Below are 19,847 nucleotides of genomic sequence, written 5' to 3' on the forward strand. Positions count from 1 at the left end.
ACATCTTCACTGTTGTCAATAAAGGAAACCTAGTAAATGGATCAATGTAACAGTTTAGAAGAAGATACTGTAGTATAGGCTCTGGAATTCCATTGCATATACAATGATATTTTTCAGGTGTGATAGGGAGTCTGATTTTACTCAGCATTTTTCTTAAAAGTGAACGTTATACTTACAGCAGGCAATCTTTTAATAGAAACACTAAAAAACAGAATATAAATCTACAATGTATAAAGTGTTTGGGGATAGAAGGGGAATGCTTGATAACTGTGTATGAAACCACCAGAAGACAGATTACAGATGTGTTAAGGTGCCCATATACCCTATAGAGACAATTAATATGTTAATCACTAGGAAATAAGGTGGGAAAACTGTTATTAACGTCTCTATAAAAAGATTCATCACCCAGAGAACAAATGCAAACTACTCAATCCACACTTCCTCATCATAATCTATCAGTGCAGAGTTGGAAGCCCACCCCCAATACGCAATGGCCATTTCCGCAATAAATCACCATTTTGTGATTTATTGTGTATGAGAGCCTTTGGTAACTAAGCAGCCAACAAGTATCCAAAAATTTGGAAATTTCAGGTATTAAAACTGACAACTTTTAGGCAAACTCATTAAGAATAGCAATTTTCACAACAGTCTTTTTTTAGGGGCTGGTGTGGAGTGTATGAGGCGCCCGATTCATTAATAGACGCACGCCTCATAACGAATCCGGCAAGACACAAAGTGGCATGCGCCTTCATGTGCACTTTGCCAGCAATCTTAATCCAGGGACTGGAATAACATTTGTCCCGTAAAGAACACCGCCGCTCCTCATGCCCCTTCAATCCACCACCCCAGTGCTGCCCACTTTATTGCTGGGCAATTTTGGAGTGAAAGTGCCAAAATTTGGTACATTTTTGTGCAGCATCGTGTTGCACAGAAATTGTGATGTTTCTTTGTTTTGTTTTTTTTGTTAGAGTGCTGTTATGAAAGCCTTGATAAACCAAAGCCAGTGTGTAGTTTACAAATGACCACAGTAGTCCCGTTTTGGATCCAGACTCCTTTATTAACACACGAGCACAGTCTGTACAGTATTGTGCTTTCAGAACATTACTAAACATGAAAAAGAAAATGAAGCTTTGCTGTAGGTTACGAAATGAGAAGGAGCAAGGAGTCAAAGAGGTGGTCAACAGAAGAAAAATATCTGTGTGCACAACTTCCCTCCATCTTCACTAACCTACCAGCAGGAGCTTATGATCCAAGAACAAGGCATGGCACCCCCGCATCCAGGGAATAAATAGGAGCACAGAGCAAATGAATAATATGAAGGAAAGGGGGATGCTACAGTGGAAAATATGCCCCCCCTGCCCTTTGGGGTTGTGCAGGGGTATTAAGGGTTAATTATTGCCATAAGTTTTCTATTTTGTATCCTCAAAAAGCTGCAGGAACAAGTTACAAAGTTAAAACTACAACAAGAAATCCTCTCTGCATCCTTCAGTCCGAATGCAAAAGGCAGTCGGCACAGGCTGGTCAAAAAAAAAAAAAATGTCAGCTAATAACACTGAGGGCACCAGGGGCTAAGTTGCCACTCCTGGATCTGATGCACAATTTCTGCTCAACCTCTAGGGGTTCATAGCAATCCCCATAATTGGGTTGTGAGTAAAGCAGAGAGATGCCAGCACGGCTATGTCTGGCGTATTAGAATATATAGAAAAGAATAACTGAAAGGTGGAGAAGTAAGAGACGACCTGGCTCCTACTCCCCCCTCCCCCAAAATCACTTATGGTGGCACTAAAAGAGGGGGGAAGCAGGCAGGGTCTTACTAGCATGGCTCCAGCAGGAGCAGAAATCTCAGCCATCACTACAATACTTTGCTGTTAAACGGCTGTGTCACATATTTTAGTCACGTGTGTTAGCACTTGTAAAGTGGAGAACGGATTACTAAGCACTTTCACCAAAGCCGCCACCATCTTCATCTTCCTCCTCCTCTTCCATGACTGGGTCAGAGTCCCAACAGGTAATATCAATTTCTGCAATGTATAAAACAACACAATCAAATGCCATAGTCACCATACATTTCAGAGTACATAAGATTCATAGGGGATGAAAACTATCCTACTTTATCATCCCAGTGGTTTCATGGACTCATTTTTCCAGATTTCTTTTAAATCTGTAGCTTTTATGTGCATGCCAGTGGTAGGAACCTTTCTACATTTCATTTGCTCGTGCCCTAGGATTCGTCCCTTCTGGTCGGAAATACTCCTTTATGTATGAGCAACCTGAATTGTCTAACATTTTGACTTCACAAATAGGTTTACAGGGCATTAATAAAATAATCACAACTTTCTATGACAGTTTTTCTTTGCCAGGAAGCTGGATACGTTATTCTACAAACACTGACAATACTTATCATTGTGACATATGTATTGAGTAGCTGAATTCAATGTGGCAAGCCTTCTAAAAGAATATTTGTGTTTTATTACTATTATATTTGGGAAACTTTGCTATATGTGGTTGAAAAAAATCAGTAAGATGTTTATAGGGCATATTATCAATATTCCTTACGGTTATTGTTTGGGGAGGCTTATGTACGCTATGTTACAGTTATGGGGCTGGAAGGGATGGATGCTGCTAAGCTAGCTCTGAAGTTTTACAATGGCCCTCATTAAAAGAAGGGAATTTTGTTTACTTACCGTAAATTCCTTTTCTTCTAGCTCCTATTGGGAGACCCAGACAATTGGGTGTATAGCTACTGCCTCCGGAGGCCACACAAAGTATTACACTTTAAAAAGTGTAACCCCTCCCCTCTGCCTATACACCCTCCCGTGCATCACGGGCTCCTCAGTTTTGGTGCAAAAGCAGGAAGGAGGAAACTTATAAATTGGTCTAAGGTAAATTCAATCCGAAGGATGTTCGGAGAACTGAACCATGAACCAAAAGAACAATTCAACATGAACAACATGTGTACACAAAAGAACAACAGCCCGAAGGGAACAGGGGCGGGTGCTGGGTCTCCCAATAGGAGCTAGAAGAAAAGGAATTTACGGTAAGTAAACAAAATTCCCTTCTTTGTCGCTCCATTGGGAGACCCAGACAATTGGGACGTCCAAAAGCAGTCCCTGGGTGGGTAAAAGAATACCTCGATAAAAAGAGCCGAAAACGGCCCCTTCTTACAGGTGGGCAACTGCCGCCTGAAGGACTCGCCTACCTAGACTGGCATCTGCCGAAGCATAGGCATGCACCTGATAGTGTTTCGTGAAAGTGTGCAGACTCGACCAGGTAGCCGCCTGACACACCTGCTGAGCCGTAGCCTGGTGCCGCAATGCCCAGGATGCACCCACGGCTCTGGTAGAATGGGCTTTTAGCCCTGAAGGAATCTGAAGCCCAGAAGAACGGTAGGCTTCAAGAATCGGTTTCTTGATCCACCGAGCCAAGGTTGACTTGGAAGCCTGCGAACCCTTACGCTGGCCAGCGACAAGGACAAAGAGCGCATCAGAACGGCGCAGGGGCGCCGTGCGAGAAATGTAGAGCCGGAGTGCTCTCACTAAATCTAGTAAGTGCAAATCCTTTTCACATTGGTGAACTGGATGAGGGCAAAATGAAGGTAAGGAGATATCCTGATTGAGATGAAAAGGGGATACCACCTTAGGGAGAAATTCCGGGACCGGACGCAGAACCACCTTATCCTGGTGAAAAACCAGGAAGGGGGCTTTGCATGACAGCGCTGTCAACTCCGACACTCTACGGAGCGATGTAACTGCCACTAGAAATGCCACCTTCTGCGAAAGACGTGATAGAGAGACATCCCGCAGTGGCTCGAAAGGTGGTTTCTGAAGAGCCTTTAGCACTCTGTTAAGATCCCATGGTTCCAGCGGCCTCTTGTAAGGTGGGACTATGTGGCAAACTCCCTGCAGGAACGTGCGGACCTGTGGAAGCCTAGCTAAACGCTTTTGAAAAAACACGGAAAGCGCCGATACTTGTCCCTTGAGAGAACCGAGCGACAAACCCTTGTCCATGCCTGATTGAAGGAAGGAAAGAAAAGTGGGCAAGGTAAACGGCCAGGGGGAAAAACCCTGATCAGAGCACCAGGATAAAAAGATCCTCCAAGCCCTGTGATAGATCTTGGCGGACGTTGGTTTCCTGGCCTGTCTCATAGTGGCAATGACATCTTGAGATAACCCTGAAGACGCTAGGAGCCAGGACTCAATGGCCACACAGTCAGGTTGAGGGCCGCAGAATTCAGATGGAAAAATGGCCCTTGAGACAGCAAGTCTGGGCGGTCTGGGAGTGCCCACGGTTGACCCACCGTGAGGTGCCACAGATCCGGGTACCACGACCTCCTCGGCCAGTCTGGAGCGACGAGGATGGCGCGGCGGCAGTCGGACCTGATTTTGCGTAACACTCTGGGCAGCAGTGCTAGAGGAGGAAATACATAAGGCAGTCGAAACTGCGACCAATCCTGAACTAATGCGTCCGCCGCCAGAGCTCTGATCTTGAGACCGTGCCATGAATGCCGGGACTTTGTTGTTGTGCCGAGACGCCATGAGGTCGACGTCCGGCGTTCCCCAGCGGCAACAGATCTCTTGAAACACGTCCAGGTGAAGAGACCATTCCCCTGCGTCCATGCCCTGGCGACTGAGAAAGTCTGCTTCCCAGTTTTCTACGCCCGGGATGTGAACTGCGGAGATGGTGGAGGCTGTGGCCTCCGCCCACAGCAGAATCCGCCGAACTTCTTGGAAGGCTTGACGACTGCGTGTGCCGCCCTGGTGGTTGATGTACGCAACCGCCGTGGCGTTGTCCGACTGTATGTGGATCTGCCTGCCCTCCAGCCACCGATGGAACGCCTTTAGGGCTAGATACACAGCCCTTATCTCCAGAACATTGATCTGAAGGGAGGACTCTGTCGGAGTCCAGGTTCCCTGAGCCCTGTGGTGGAGAAAAACCGCTCCCCACCCTGACAGACTCGTGACCACAGCCCAGGATGGGGGCAGGAAGGATTTTCCCCTCGACAAAGAAGTGGGAAGAAGCCACCACTGAAGAGAGGTTTTGGCTGCCAGTGAAAGAGACGTTCCTGTCTAGGGACGTCGACCTCCTGTCCCATTTGCGGAGAATGTCCCATTGAAGTGGACGCAGATGAAACTGCGCAAAGGTAACTGCCTCCATAGCTGCCACCATCTTCCCTAGGAAGTGCATGAGGCGCCGCAAGGGGTGTGACTGGGCCCGAAGAAGAGAGTGCACCCCTGTCTGCAGCGAACGCTGTTTGTCCAGCGGAAGCTTGACTATTGCTGAGAGAGTATGAAACTCCATCCCGAGGTACGTCAGTGATTGGGTCGGTATCAATTTTGACTTTGGGAAATTGATGATCCACCCGAACCTCTGGAGAGTCTCCAGAGCAATGGTCAGGCTGTGTTGGCATGCTGCCCGGGAGGGAGCCTTGACTAGGAGATCGTCTAAGTAAGGGATCACCGAGTGGCCCTGAGAGTGTAGGACCGCTACCACGGATGCCATGACCTTGGTGAAGACCCGTGGGGCTGTCGCCAGGCCGAAAGGCAGTGCCACAAACTGAATGTGTTCGTCCCCGATGGCGAAACGCAGGAAGCGTTGATGCTCTGGTGCAATCGGCACATGGAGATAAGCATCCCTGATGTAGATTGATGCTAGGAAGTCTCCTTGTGACATCGAAGCGATGACCGAGCGGAGAGATTCCATGCGAAACCGTCTGGTTCTCACGTGTCTGTTGAACAGTTTGAGGTCCAGAACAGGACGGAATGATCCGTCCTTTTTTGGCACCACGAACAAGTTGGAGTAAAAGCCGCGACCACGTTCTTGAAGGGGAACGGGGATCACAACTCCTTCTGTCCTCAGAGTGTTCACCGCCTGAAAAAGTGCATCGGCTCGCTCGGGGGGCGGAGATGTTCTGAAGAAACGAGTCGGAGGACGAGAGCTGAGCTCTATCCTGTAACCGTGAGACAGAATGTCTCTCACCCATCGGTCTTGGACATGTGGCCACCAGGCGTCGCAAAAGCGGGAGAGCCTGCCACCGACCGAGGATGCGGTTTGGGGAGGCCGAAAGTCATGAGGAGGCCGCCTTGCAGACTGTGCCTCCGGCGGTCTTTGGAGGACGTGACTTAGACCGCCATGCATAAGAGTTCCTCTGGCCCTTCTGAGGCCTGTTGGACGTGGAGGATTGGGACTTGGCTGAGGGCCGAAAGGACCGAAACCTCGACTGAATCTTTCGTTGCTGCGGTCTGTTCGGCTTGGACTGGGGTAAGGACGAATCCTTTCCCTTGGATTGCTTAATAATTTCATCCAATTGCTCGCCAAACAAACGGTCGCCAGAAAATGGCAAACCGGTCAGGAACTTCTTGGAAGCAGAGTCTGCCTTCCATTCGCGTAGCCACATGGCCCTGCGGACTGCCACCGAATTGGCGGACGCTACCGCTGTACGGCTCGCAGAGTCCAGGACGGCATTCATGGCGTAGGATGAAAAAACCGACGCCTGAGAAGTCAAAGATGCAACTTGCGGAGCAGAGGTATGTGTGACCGCATTAATCTCAGATAGACAAGCTGAGATAGCCTGGAGTGCCCACACTGCTGCAAAGGCTGGGGCAAAAGACGCGCCTATGGCTTCATAGATGGATTTCATCAGGAGTTCTATCTGCCTGTCAGTGGCATCCTTGAGCGATGAACCATCTGCCACTGATACTACTGATCTAGCCGCCAGTCTAGAGACTGGAGGATCCACCTTGGGACATTGAGCCCAACCCTTAACTACGTCAGCAGGAAAAGGGTAGAGTGTGTCATTAAGACGCTTAGAAAAGAGCTTGTCCGGAAATGCTCTGTGCTTCTGGACAGCATCTCTGAAGTTAGAGTGATCGAAGAACGCACTCCGTGTAAGTTTAGGAAACCTAAACTGGTGTTTCTCCTGCTGCGAAGCAGACTCCTCTATAGGTGGAGGTGGGGGAGAAAGATCTAGCACCTGGTTGATGGACGCTATAAGATCATTTACTATGGCGTCCCCTTCCGGTGTATCAAGATTGAGAGCAACGTCAGGGTCAGAGCCCTGAGCTGCGGCCTCCGCTTCATCCTCCAGAGAGTCCCCAATCGGAGACCCCGAACAGCGTGATGAAGTCGGGGAAGGTTCCCAGCGAGCCCGCTTAGCCGGTCTGGGACTGCGGTCCGTGTCGGAGTCCTCCCCGTGAGACTCAGGTGTCACCCCAGGAGCACGCTGCTGCGCAGACCGAGAGGGGCCTGGGGGCGATGAACTCACAGTGCCCGAGGCCTGTGTAAGGACCGATCTGGACTGCAAAGCTTCTAGTATCTTAGCAGACCATCTGTCCATAGACTGAGCCATGGATTGCGACAGCGACTCAGTTTCTCAGCCAAAGCTGCAAACTCTGTCCCTGCCACCTGGACAGTGGAGGCCGGGGGTTCTACCTGAGCCGAGGGCCCCACCAGTGCCCGAGGCTCCGGCTGAGCGAGTGCAACAGGGGCCGAGCATTGCTCACAGTGCGGGTAGGTGGAACCTGCAGGTAACATAGCCGCACAGGAGGTACAGGTTGCACAATAACCCTGTGTCTTGGCACCCTTGCTCTTTGCGGACGACATGCTGTTGTCTCCTCTGAGAGTGATCACTGAGGGTATATAGCCAAAAGCAAAAACAATGCGGCCGAACAGAGAAAATGTATACAGATATATATATATATAAATATATACACTTCGGCACCCTGGGGGGACCAGCACCGGTGACCGGTGTGGCTTACCGACCGCCCAAAGCGGTTGTGTGTCCACCAGATTCCCTGCCTTGGGCCTCCCAGAGCTGCAGAGCTCTTCCTGAAATCCTCCACCGGCAGAATGATTGTAAAAATGGCTGCCGGAGCTCTCAGGGGAGGAGGGGGCCGTGGGCGGCGACTAATAAAGTGCGGGAATCTGGTGCCCCACAGTGATCAGTGAGGGGGGAGGAGGACACCTAAGTATGCTCCAGCCCTCACTGTCGACGTCAGGTCGACCGTCCCGCCCTTACCCCTGACTGGCAGGCTCGGGAGCGGGAGTTATGGCACTAGGCCGCAGAAGCTGGGGACTAAATTTAATACCGCGGCCGACAAACAGGCACGGTCGGCGCGGTAGTCCCGGCCGTCCTAAAAATACAGCAGCCGCTGCAGTGTCAGTGACACGAGCGCTCCATACACCGTCCCCAAGGGGACACAGAGTACCTTTTGGATGCAGGGCCTGTCCCTGATGATATTAAGTCTCCTGTCCGGCAGATTCCGACAGGGGCTGCGGAGGGAGCCCGGTCCCAGTGCCTGGATGACCGGTTAGGATCCCACTTCTCCCAGAGCCTCTAAGGGATGGGGAAGGAAAACGGCATGTGGCTCCAGCCTCTGTACCCGCAATGGGTACCTCAACCTTAACAGCACCGCCGACTTAGTGGGGTGAGAAGGGAGCATGCCGGGGGCCCTGGGGCCCTCTTTTCTTCCATCCGATATAATCAGCAGCTGCTGCTGACTAAAATGTGGAGCTTGAGTGAATGTGTGCCTCCTTCAACACAAAGCACAAAACTGAGGAGCCCGTGATGCACGGGAGGGTGTATAGGCAGAGGGGAGGGGTTACACTTTTTAAAGTGTAATACTTTGTGTGGCCTCCGGAGGCAGAAGCTATACACCCAATTGTCTGGGTCTCCCAATGGAGCGACAAAGAAAGGTTAATATATAATACTCATGAATGACCATCTAAAGACGAATGTGACTTGTTTAATAGATATTTGTTGTTTGCGCAATAAAATTTTCAAAATTTAAATAAATATATATGTCATTAAAAGGGAATGTCAGGTGATTGGAGATTTTATAGTACAAATACTAAATGTCTTTAAACAGGGCTAAGGAAACCTTTTAGGATCAGTAACACTTATAGCTGTATGTTATCCTGTTATCTTGTGGTAAGCCATGTAGAATTCAGTGTGATGTAGTAGCTAATAAAGCATATGCAATACAAACTGCATATACCCAGCTCCCTCCTCCCACATACCAGTGCACTCACTATCACTGCTGAGAGGCGGGAGGGAGCATGGGTGGGGGCAGCAGTGCAGATTCTGTTCAGATTTACCATCACTGATGCCAGCACAGAGCGGAGGGAGCAGTGAATATGCAGTCTTTATTTACATATCCTTGAGTAGCTACTACATCACACCGAACTCTACAGAGCTTAAAATGAAATAAAATAATGTACAGCTCTAAAAAAAATTACTGATTCTGAAGATGTTCTTAAGCCTTACAGATCTTAGTATTGTACTACAATCACCTGACATTCCATTTTGCGCCCATAAAATATGTACAAAATGAAAACTAATTATATATAAAATAATAAAAAATACAGTTGTTACTAGAGATAATGAAAACTGCACACATCCTTCTAAAGATCTCATGGATCTGAGAACTTGTGTACTTCAAAACACTAACAGAATGACTACACAATCTTAATATTAAATTGACCCTCAGCTCAAGCTGATCTGAATATCAATTTAATCAGTTGGGGGTAGGATTACACATTTAATTTGGAATGAGCGGTACATAATTGTACTTATTCAGATCTAAAAAAATGAATAAAATTATTTTAATAAAAATTGAAGCAGATTATTGTTTAGTTTGATGGTAGATCTCCTTTCACAAAGTTAAGTTAAAAACAGTCAAAACACTTTTAGAAAACTGGACCCTAATGTTTCCAATAAAGTAAAAAAACAATAGACAGTACCCCCTCTCCTTTGCTGCGGTGTCAGTTTTGGCTGCCACCTGACGTCCCCATGACCTCTTACATTAATGCTCCAGTCTGACTAAGCGGCTAACGACTACATAATAATTGGTCAGCGATTTGCTGCTGTGGCGATGGGAACCGCCAACATGGCGTCACCGCTGTAGTCACAACACAGACCAGAGCAGCAGAAAAGGGAGAAAGTGAGGGCTATCTGGTATTTTACACTACAGAAAAGATTTGGGGGTCTGCTTTTCTAAAAGTGGAAAGACCTATTACTATTTATCCAAAAAGTTCTTCCTCCAATTTTCCTGTGCATGGCAATGGTAAATTATGAATAGATAGAAAAGTTAAAGGGAACCTGTCATCAGAAATTTGGCTTTCAACCTAAATGTTTCCCCCTCTGCAGCTCGTGGGCTGCATTCTAGTAAGGTTTCTATACTTTTTGTGCCCCCTTTTAAACCAACATAAATACTTTATAAAACTGTACCTTTCGGTTTGAAAATCTTGTATATTATCCATGGGGGCGGGCCGTGTGGCATCCGTTGCTGTATCTTACGCCGTCCCCCATGCTCCAAATCATCCCTCAGAATGCCGCCCACTGCGCCCGAGGTCCCGTGCATGCCGGGACACCTAGTGACGTGGTCGCAGGCACAAGAGTATGGGCGGCACTGTGATTGCATCGCAAGTGCCCGCCCATACTCTCGTGCCCACCCTTTCCCCACTGCCTCCAGCGCTCTGCGCCGGCCCGACGTCACCTCCTTCCCATCGTACCCTGCAGCAGGAAATAGATGGGAGGAGCGAAGCAGGCCACTACAGGAGAAGCGGAGGATCTGAGCGACGTACAGAGGGGAGAGCGCAGCCACGAGAGTATGGGCGGGCACTTGCGATGCAATCACAGCGCCGCCCATACTCTCGTGCCTGCGACCACGTCACTAGGTGTCCCGGCGTGCACGGGACCTCGGGCGCAGTGGGCGGCGTCCTGAGGGATGATTTGGAGCGTGGGGGGACGGCGTAAGATACAGCAACGGACGCCACACGGCCCGCCCCCATGGATAATTTACAAGATTTTCAAACCGAAAAGGTACAGTTTTATAAAGTATTTATGTTGGTTTAAAAGGGGGCACAAAAAGTATAGAAACCTTACTAGAATGCAGCCCAGGAGCTGCAGAGGGGGAAACATTTAGGTTGAAAGCCAAATTTCTGATGACAGGTTCCCTTTAAAGTAGAGCGGGCACCCCCTGGATATTGGTGGGAGTGCTAACAAGAGTACGTACAAGACAAATGCAATTAAAGGGAGGGAGGGAAAGACACATACAAGAGATAGAGCGCACTTCCTAAATTTAAATAATGAAAATGTTTTTAATATAACAGTAAACTTCGACAAGAGGGGGACTATGCACATGGCACTTTATTGCACATATTTATTGCTTATCTGCTTTTTAAAGTGACATGTACATAGTCACCCATGTAAACTGGCTCATAAGAAAATCATCACATAGGAAAAAGGAATGTCTGTTGGCCATCATGCAGGTTAGGTCATGATATTTTGCCTAAGAAGTCTCTCCGATATATACATATACCCAATAATATGCAAAAGTTTTAGGCAGGTGTGGGGAAGAAAAATGCTATAAATTAAGAATGCCTTCAAAAATTGAATATTTTTATCAATTAAATGAAATAGAGAAAAGTTAAATTATTGGGTACGATCATTATTTCAGTAGCAAAAAAATTGATGCTGTTATAGAGGTAAAGAGGAAGGGGAAGGAGTTCCACCATGGGGAAGCTGTGAAGTGTGTTCCTTGGAGCGAAGACTGCAAAGTGTTGAAGGTGCAAGCCCACTTATTTATACCAATTCTCCATTTCCATTTAACCCCCTTCTCTGTATTTATTCTTGGTCGTAATGACCAAAGAAAGTTTAGCAGTTGCAATACCTTAATTTATCAGGGACATGAGTAATCAATTGTACCAAACCCATGATAATTATTTCATATGCAAGTGGAAACAGTTATTAACTGAAACAGTTGTGTAAGGAAGGGTTATTGTCTGCTACAAAAAGTGAGGATGTGGAAGACAGTTTCATGTCACAGGTCATATACCATGGCAATATACCATTCTTATTTGCATACTTCCCAGGGGGCAATGCTCTAGAATCACTGCGTTGAGAAACACGTGATGGTGTCTCCGCAGTGGATATGTTGATCTCCCTAAGGTCAACAATGCTTGCTTAAGTAGTCTTATACTAGGCATTGCCCCCACTAGCCAGATTCCTACTCCACACTGATGAGGGGCAAATACCCCGAAACGGCTGTCTGTGGATGGATACCATGTTTGGTATAGGTGGTCTCCTTGACTGGAGACTGCCCTTCCCGTGGTTGTTCCTTCCCGGTGAAAGACCTGGCTAGTTTCCTGCCAGCGTTGAGAAACACGTGATGGTGTCTCCGCGGCTTTCTTATTTATATACCATGGCAAGACTGAGCACAGCAACAAGACACAAGGTAGTTACACAGCATCAGCAAACTCTGCCCCAAACAACTCAAAGCTGACCAGGGTTTCAAGATGTGCTGTTTAACCTCTTTTGAAAAAGCATCACAAAGTGGGCAATGCTATTTACCAAACATGCAGCGGCTAGCCAAGAAATCTAATGCAGCAGATGAAAGACACATACTTGCTTCCTTTTGAAATCTGAAGTTAAGCAGTGGCATTAGCTCAAAAGTGGCAGAAAAATAAGGTGTAACTGGGTCCCACTATCTACTACTCAAAGAAGTCTGGTCAGTTATATTTATGCCAGAACTATAGCCAAAAAGTCAGGGCTTTAAAATGCAAACAAGAACAAGTAACTTAACTGTGCACAAGTACAGGGAATTTGAGTGCAGAAGATGGCAGCAGGAGCTCTGGAATTCAAGGTGAAGGCGGTTTCTGCTGCATTAGTGCGATACAGTTACAAGTGCCTGTATGCTACAGTTAAAGGGGTTTTCCCACAAAAAGTTCATTGATTTTAAATCAGTAGATCTTGAAATAATAATTTCCACCATTACATGTGTTTAAAAAAAAATTAAAAAAAAAATACAAAAATGTTCCTGGGCTGAGATAATCTTGTATATGTGCCCCTGCTATGTACTGTGTAATGGCTGTGTGTGACCATACAGGGGCATGGTCTGATCATACCACCGCTCCTGGGCAGGGAGGACACAGTATACAGAAGTTACAGATTGGGATTGCAGCGGATTCTTTTGGTGAGGTGGAGCATTTCACTGATTTTTTTTTTTGTTTTTTTTTTGTTTTTTTTTTTAAAGCTTGACCTGAAAGAAAAGAATACTTTACAATCCTGTGCTGTAATGTCTGTATACTTTATTAATGCCCCCCTGCTCAGGCGCTGTGGTATGATCAGTCCTTGTCCCTGCAGAGTCAGACATGGCCATTACACAGTACATAGAAGGGAGAAGGGGCATATATATAATTATACACGATAATCTCGGCACAGGAAAAAGAACAAATTTAACCTCTTCACGACACATGACGTACTGGGTATGTCATAGATCATGTCAGGTTAATCCCTGCCTGCTGCTGCCGGCAGCGGTTGCTGCACATGTCAGATTTGAACAGCTGACATGTGCGGCTACAAGCACGAGTGGATTCACTACCCCCTCGTGCCTGTTAACCCTTTACAGCGTAATGTAACAGCGGGCCGCGGTAAGCACTTAGCCGGCTCAATCGGAAGTCAGATGATGGGATCATGTGGATCCGATGGTGTGATGATGTGGATCCGATGGTTGCCATGGTAGCACAGGGTCATGTGATGACTATTGTTGCCATCATGAGTCAGTTCCTCTTGTGTGTGAGAGGGGAGCTGCTTTTGTGCAGATAAGAGCAATGCTGCTCTGATCTACAAGAAAGAATGAGCGATCAGACTGGTGATAGTTATAATTCCCTTAATTAATAAATAATTCCCTATAATTGCACGACTGCACTGTGTGAGCCTACCTGAGTTGTTTCTGCTTTAATTTTAATTGGATAAGACCCTATTTTACGTGATTTCTCTTTCCAGCTCCGATTTACTAACCACTGAAAACGCTTAAGAAGCCTTTGCAGGTGTTTTGTGGTAATTATTGACTTTTGGGTCCTCATTGACTGTAAGCCATAATCATCAACATTAACCCAAATAAACACTTGAAATAGATCACTCTGTAATGACTAATATATGATTTTGGTTTTTGTATTGAATTACTGAAATAAATTAACTTTTTGATGATATTCTAATTTATTGAGATGCACTTGTATTATAGAGGAGACCATTTTCTCTGCTGCAGATCTAGCAGATCTTGGCTGTGGAGCTGTGTATGACGTCGCCCACACCAGTTTTCATTGTACATTGCATAGTGAAAGAAAGGAGCTCATCAGTGCTGGGTGTGTTGTTGGACTAGGACGTACGTGACACCATGTCCTATAGAGATCTTCTACCAGTGAGAAAACACCGATCATATTGAAACAGCAAAGCCTAGTAAGTGACATACCGCTGTTATCAGGGACTCTACTACTAGGTGATCTCAGATTACATCAAAAAGCCTCTTTTTCCCTTTAAAAGAGGGTTTAAGAAAGGTATGGATTTAGGATTCAGTATTGGCGATAAACTGCACAGTGTTAAATAGTGTAGATTCCCCTTAAAAGTCCTAATGCAGAGATTTCTCAACACATTTCTAATGTATAGGGGTGAGCTGCAATATCCAACAACTGCTACGAAATGTAATGAGCTGTGGCTCATGAACAATGAAGGGGACAAAGCACTAGGAGCACTGGGTCTCCAGCAATCAGCTGATCGGGGCCTGGTAGTTAAGACTTCCACTTATTTGACATTAATAGGCTACCGTAAGGAGTAACATCCCACTGCAAGAGAACCCTTTTAACGCTCAGATTTGTAAATGAAGGTTAACACTGTAATTTCCCTAGACCTCTAAGAGAAAAACTCTTGTAGAATTAGGCTTTGGGGGGAAAAAAAAAAAACAAACCCTCTATGAACAAAAAGATTTATTACCTGGTGGCTTGTTGTAAAACACTGGAGGTGGCGCTTTAGCAGACATGTCATCGTTCTGAGCAAAATCTTCATCCTGTGACTGGCTAAAGTAACCTTCACTTGCCTGAAAAGCATGAACAGACAAGAAACGCATTATCCCACAATGTAGGTAGAACAGAAAAATCATCCTTGACATTTTGCATGAAGGTCGTGGAATAGACTAGTTGCCTACAGCTAGAAGTCCCAGAGTTATTGATCATACCTGACAACCACTAGTGTGCACATAGCCAGAGGTTCTCACTGGCAACAAATCAGAATCACCGAGAAAAAAAAAAAAAAAGTTAAATTTATATTAATGACCTCTGAACTTTAAGAAATTATGACACTTTTTTGCTCCATATAAGCACCAAGAACATTTTATAATAAGTGTAAAAATCTAAGAATTATTTTTGAAAGGTTTGATTCGATTCGTATAAGACTTGAAGCTGATCGACAGGAGAGCAATAGCGCATATGCAGTATACTATGAGACCCATAGGGACTAGATTGTCCTCAGAAGATTTCACCATGGCATAAGCGGACAATCTTATATGTCTGAAGAAAGAATAAAGCTGGCCATAGCCATTAGATCGCGATATGCCTAATGACGCTTCGGCAGATCAGTCAGCCTACACTCCCATACAGCTGGTCATACTGCAAACTCTCCGGTGTGCTCTGTGAGAAAGCCGCTGACTGACAGGTCGGACGGTGACTTCTCTGGGAGAACAATGCAAGGGCCTTAACATACTACACACGTGAATAGGTTGTCCCATCCGAAAAATAGCAAACTTACCAATTCTCACCTTCCCAATCTCCCATGACTCCTGTGCCACCTCATACAAGGTCCACTGCTGACATCTCCTCGCCAGGCTCAAGCAATTACATATTGACATGGTTATTAGCTGCAACGTACACTACTGGAGTCACATACAATATATTGTAGGGCATATATCCATATTATTGAAGCCTAGCAAGCAGAGAGCAGCAACAGATCTGAAGATATTGCGGATTGGTAAAATGAGCATCACTTTGTTTAATTTCTTGTTTTTTTGTTCTTTTTTCCACAAAACTAATGTTCTAAATAAGCACATTTCTTAAACCTTGTGAATGCACAAACCTTAAACTGGTCTAAAGATTCATAACCCCACATCTAATTTGTATTGTGAAATCTGGTGGCCGATCCACTGTAACTGAACGCTAGAAAATCTGCAATTAATTCACGAGTAGTGGTGGGCAGTAAAAGTCCGGATCCGCGCGGTTTCAAAGTTGCCCGGGTGCTTGATCCGCATCCGGCAGTCGAGAAATAAAAATATAAAGAAATAAATTAGAATGAAGCAAGTGCTTCATACTTACCAAGGCTCCATCGCTGCTGTACGCTGCTCTTGCAACCTCCCTGGGCCGCTCATCATTGCTCATACATATGCACTGCTTTCCCGCCCACTGGCTGGCCTGGCCTCTCCGATTGGTTGCAGTCAGACGCGGCCCCAGCCTGTGTGATGACATCTGCCTGTACCCGGACATCGCTAATCCAGGCTCATTCTCTCCCTGGAGCTCACACCGAGCAGTCATGCAATATAGCCGCTCGCTACGACAGAGATGTATCAAAGCTGGAATCACCATGGGACCTTGTGTGGATTACGTCGGACCTGCAGGGGTGTTTAGGTGGTTAATAAAGTGGTGAAAGGATGTTTTTTTGCATTTTATTCCAAATAAAGGATTTTTTTAGTGTGTTACTTGCTTTCACTTACAGATTAGTGATGGGGGGGGGTCTCAGACACCTTCCATCACTAATCCAGGGTTTAGTAGCAGCTGTGGGCTGTTATTAACATCTTATTTCCCCAATTGCCAACGTGCCAGGGCAAAGGGAAGAGTCGAGTAAAGTGCCAGGCCTGTCGCATCTAAAGGATGTGACAATCCTGGGTGGCTGCGGGTTTCATAACCATGGCCCTCCCAAGGCTGAGGATACCAACTCCCAGCTGTCGGGCTTTATCTTGGCTGGGTAGCAAAATTAGGGGAGACCACACGCTGTTTTTTTTGTTTTTTTTTAAATTTCATTTAAAAAAAAAAAAAAAAAAAAATTGCATGCAGTTCCTTTTATTTTGATACACAGCCAAGATTAGCGCAGGGCTGGGGCTGCAGCCTATGGCCGTGGAGCTTTATCTGTGCTGTTATAATATAGAGGGACCCGACACCAATTTTTTATTTTTACTGTATGGGTAGAGTCAAACTGACGTATGACTCGCACAAGTGCAGTGAGAAAATCTTGCAATGCACTCGACCGCACATAAGACAATGCTGCAGCTCACATCTGCAAGTCTTTCCTCAGCCCCAGACTGAGGGAAGAAAAAAAATATAAAAAAAAAAATTGCAGCATGCAGCAGCGTTACCTTTATGTGTGACTCGCGCAAATATTAAGTGACATCACACGGCCTTCCACTCTCCGAACACAAGCGCACAGCTGCATAGAAATACATGCAGATGCAGGCTCCTGTCCAGAGAGCAGCAGGCCGGGCAGTCACACGCAAGTGTAAGACCGGCCTATCTGCGAAGTCTTTGGGTATGAGAAATATCGTGCGATCTATGCACAGGCTAAAAAAAATGGAGGGGGTGGGGGGGAATTATTCCCTCCCTCTCCTTTCCAGCTGTCATCTGATCACAGGATCGTTCACAGTCACATGACACTTATGCGGGCGTCACATGGAACGATAAATCGTGCGTTCGCACCCGCCCCCATCATTTGTGCGTCACGGGCAATTAGTTGCCCGTGGCGCACAAAGTCGTTAACACTCCCCCCCCCCCCCGTCACACGCACTTACCTCCCGGGCGACGTCGCTGTGGGCGGTCAACATACTCTTCCTGAAGGGGGAGGGACGTTCGGCATCACAGCAACGTCCCACGGCAGCCGGCCAATAGAAGCGGAGGGGCGGAGATGAGCGGGACGTAAACATCCCGCCCACCTCTTTCCTTCCGCATTGCCGGCGGGACGCAGGTAAGCTGTGTTCATCGCTCCCGGGGTGTCACACGGAGAGATGTGTGCTGCCACGGGAGCGACGAACAACCGGAGCACAGAAGGAGGAACGAGATCATGAAAATGAACAAGTATTTCTGCTCGTTCATAGGTGTCACACGGTACGATATCTCTGACGATGCCGGATGTGCGTCACTAACGACTTGACCGTGACGACATATCGCCAGATATATCGTATCGTGTGATGCCCGCATTAGACCATGCTTGCAGGAGAGCCTGAGCCAAGGTTCATTTTCATATTGCGTCCAATGCTCTCGCATTGGATGCCATACACCAGTGTGACCCCGGCCTACGATATAGACATGCATATATGCCTGTGAATGGAAGCAGTCAGCTGACACAGACACTCAATGTGGGGGCGCGGCTGAATGCAGCCCATCACAAACACCGGTGGGCAGGGAAAGCAGTGCATATTCAATGAAGACTGCTCCGGAAGTGAATGCGTGACCTAGTAGCAGCTTGCTGCCATGACAGAGCATCGGTGGTTATAATCACGCGCACGCCTATCTTCCTATCCCTTCCACCAACATTTTTAATCTCCAGTTTCTGAACCCCATAGACTTCTATGTGGATCGGATTTTGGATTGCAACCGGTTTTAATAAAAAAAAAAAAAAAAATATATATATATTATACTAATACTATTAACCATAATAAATTATTATCTCACGGACCCGCTGATCTCTATTCACGAGACCTGCAGCAGATATAGCTAGTGATCAAAATATTACAGCACATTTTTCCTGTAGGAAAAATATAGTATCACGTCTCATGACTTATTTTTGAATTGCCAATAATATGGATAACAAGCATCTGCCATTATGTTTAGACAAGCATTTTACAAACATCCAATAAATAAGCAAAATGCTTGTATGTTAGATGTGATAATTAAAAAAAAAATTTAAATATTTCTTTGAAGCCCGGACCGCGGACAGACTGGGACACTCGCCGCACCAGAATGCTCCACCACACAACCACTGCAGCTTCCGCCTCCACCACCACTGAGCCGCTTCTGCCAGCACAGCCTCTGCCTCCTGTGACCCAACTCGACCACCGCTTCCACCCCCCTCCGGTAAGACAAGACCAGAGTATAAGACAAACCCCATTTTTTTTTTTACTTTTTTTATCTCTAAAATACATGCGTCTTATAAAAACGAAACGAAAAATACGGTAATTTTTTTTTCAGCTGCTGTGCGCCAACGTAAAATGTACTCTAGTTACTAATTTTACTCTTAAAAAGGGATAGTCCGACCTCCAAAATCCTACCCAAATATGTATTAGGAAGACTAATATTATAATACTAATATCATAATAATTAGAGGACCATGTAGAAGGCGTACATACGCCGAAACACGTAGTCCAAGAGACTACCACTCCTATTTGACATAGCATATTGCCCAAAGCGTGGATCTATTTTTAATGAAATTTCAAAAAAATTTGTATCGCAAGATTAATTTTAAAATTATGAAGTGAGTTTGGAATTTATCCGCTGGAGTTTGGACAACTTTTTTTGATTATTTGTGGCTGGCTCCTGCTTTATTTTCCTTACGGACCCCATCTCTGGACGATACAAAAAGACTCCACACATCGGGGAGTATCGGTAAGCTGGCAAAATATTTTTTGTATTTAATATCATAATATCTCTCTCTCTCTCAGCTAATTAGTTGCTAGTGGTCATAACAATGGATACCTGAGGTCCTACAATGCCCTGAACATGAGGTAAGTGACAGTGAATCAAAAGAACTAAACTACATCTCTAATTGGAGCTATCTGCTAATATTATTGCAACTACTATACATTGGGCTAGGATCTTGGAGATGGGAACACCCTTTTAACAGCAGCCTGCTTTGATGGAGATCTAGAGAATAGACTATACCGTATTTTTCGGACTATAAGACGCACCGGACCATAAGACGCACCCTGGTTTTAGAGGAGGAAAATAGGAAAATAAAATTTTAAGCAAAAAATGTGGTCATGAGGCTGTTATGGGGCGAGGATCTGCTGCTGACACTGTTATGGGGGGTAATGTCCCCAAAT

General features: G+C 46.1%; 1 protein-coding gene across 3 annotated transcripts in view; it reads right to left on the minus strand.

Annotated features, from left to right (window-relative positions):
• Positions 1 to 1,036: 1,036 nt before the first annotated feature.
• The window catches only part of DBN1 (drebrin 1), a 135,085-nt gene continuing 116,274 nt past the window's right edge, over positions 1,037 to 19,847 (minus strand). For all 3 annotated transcript variants that reach the window (XM_075344517.1, XM_075344516.1, XM_075344515.1), the window contains exons 12-13: positions 14,768 to 14,870; positions 1,037 to 2,021 (exon numbers count right to left, since the gene is read on the minus strand). In XM_075344517.1, coding sequence (XP_075200632.1) covers positions 1,933 to 2,021; positions 14,768 to 14,870 — 192 coding nt within the window. In that variant the 3' untranslated portion in view covers positions 1,037 to 1,932. The remainder of the gene's footprint in view (positions 2,022 to 14,767; positions 14,871 to 19,847) is intronic.

The sequence above is a fragment of the Anomaloglossus baeobatrachus genome, chromosome 4 (genome assembly GCF_048569485.1).
Source record: "Anomaloglossus baeobatrachus isolate aAnoBae1 chromosome 4, aAnoBae1.hap1, whole genome shotgun sequence".
Classification (NCBI taxonomy): domain Eukaryota; kingdom Metazoa; phylum Chordata; class Amphibia; order Anura; family Aromobatidae; genus Anomaloglossus; species Anomaloglossus baeobatrachus.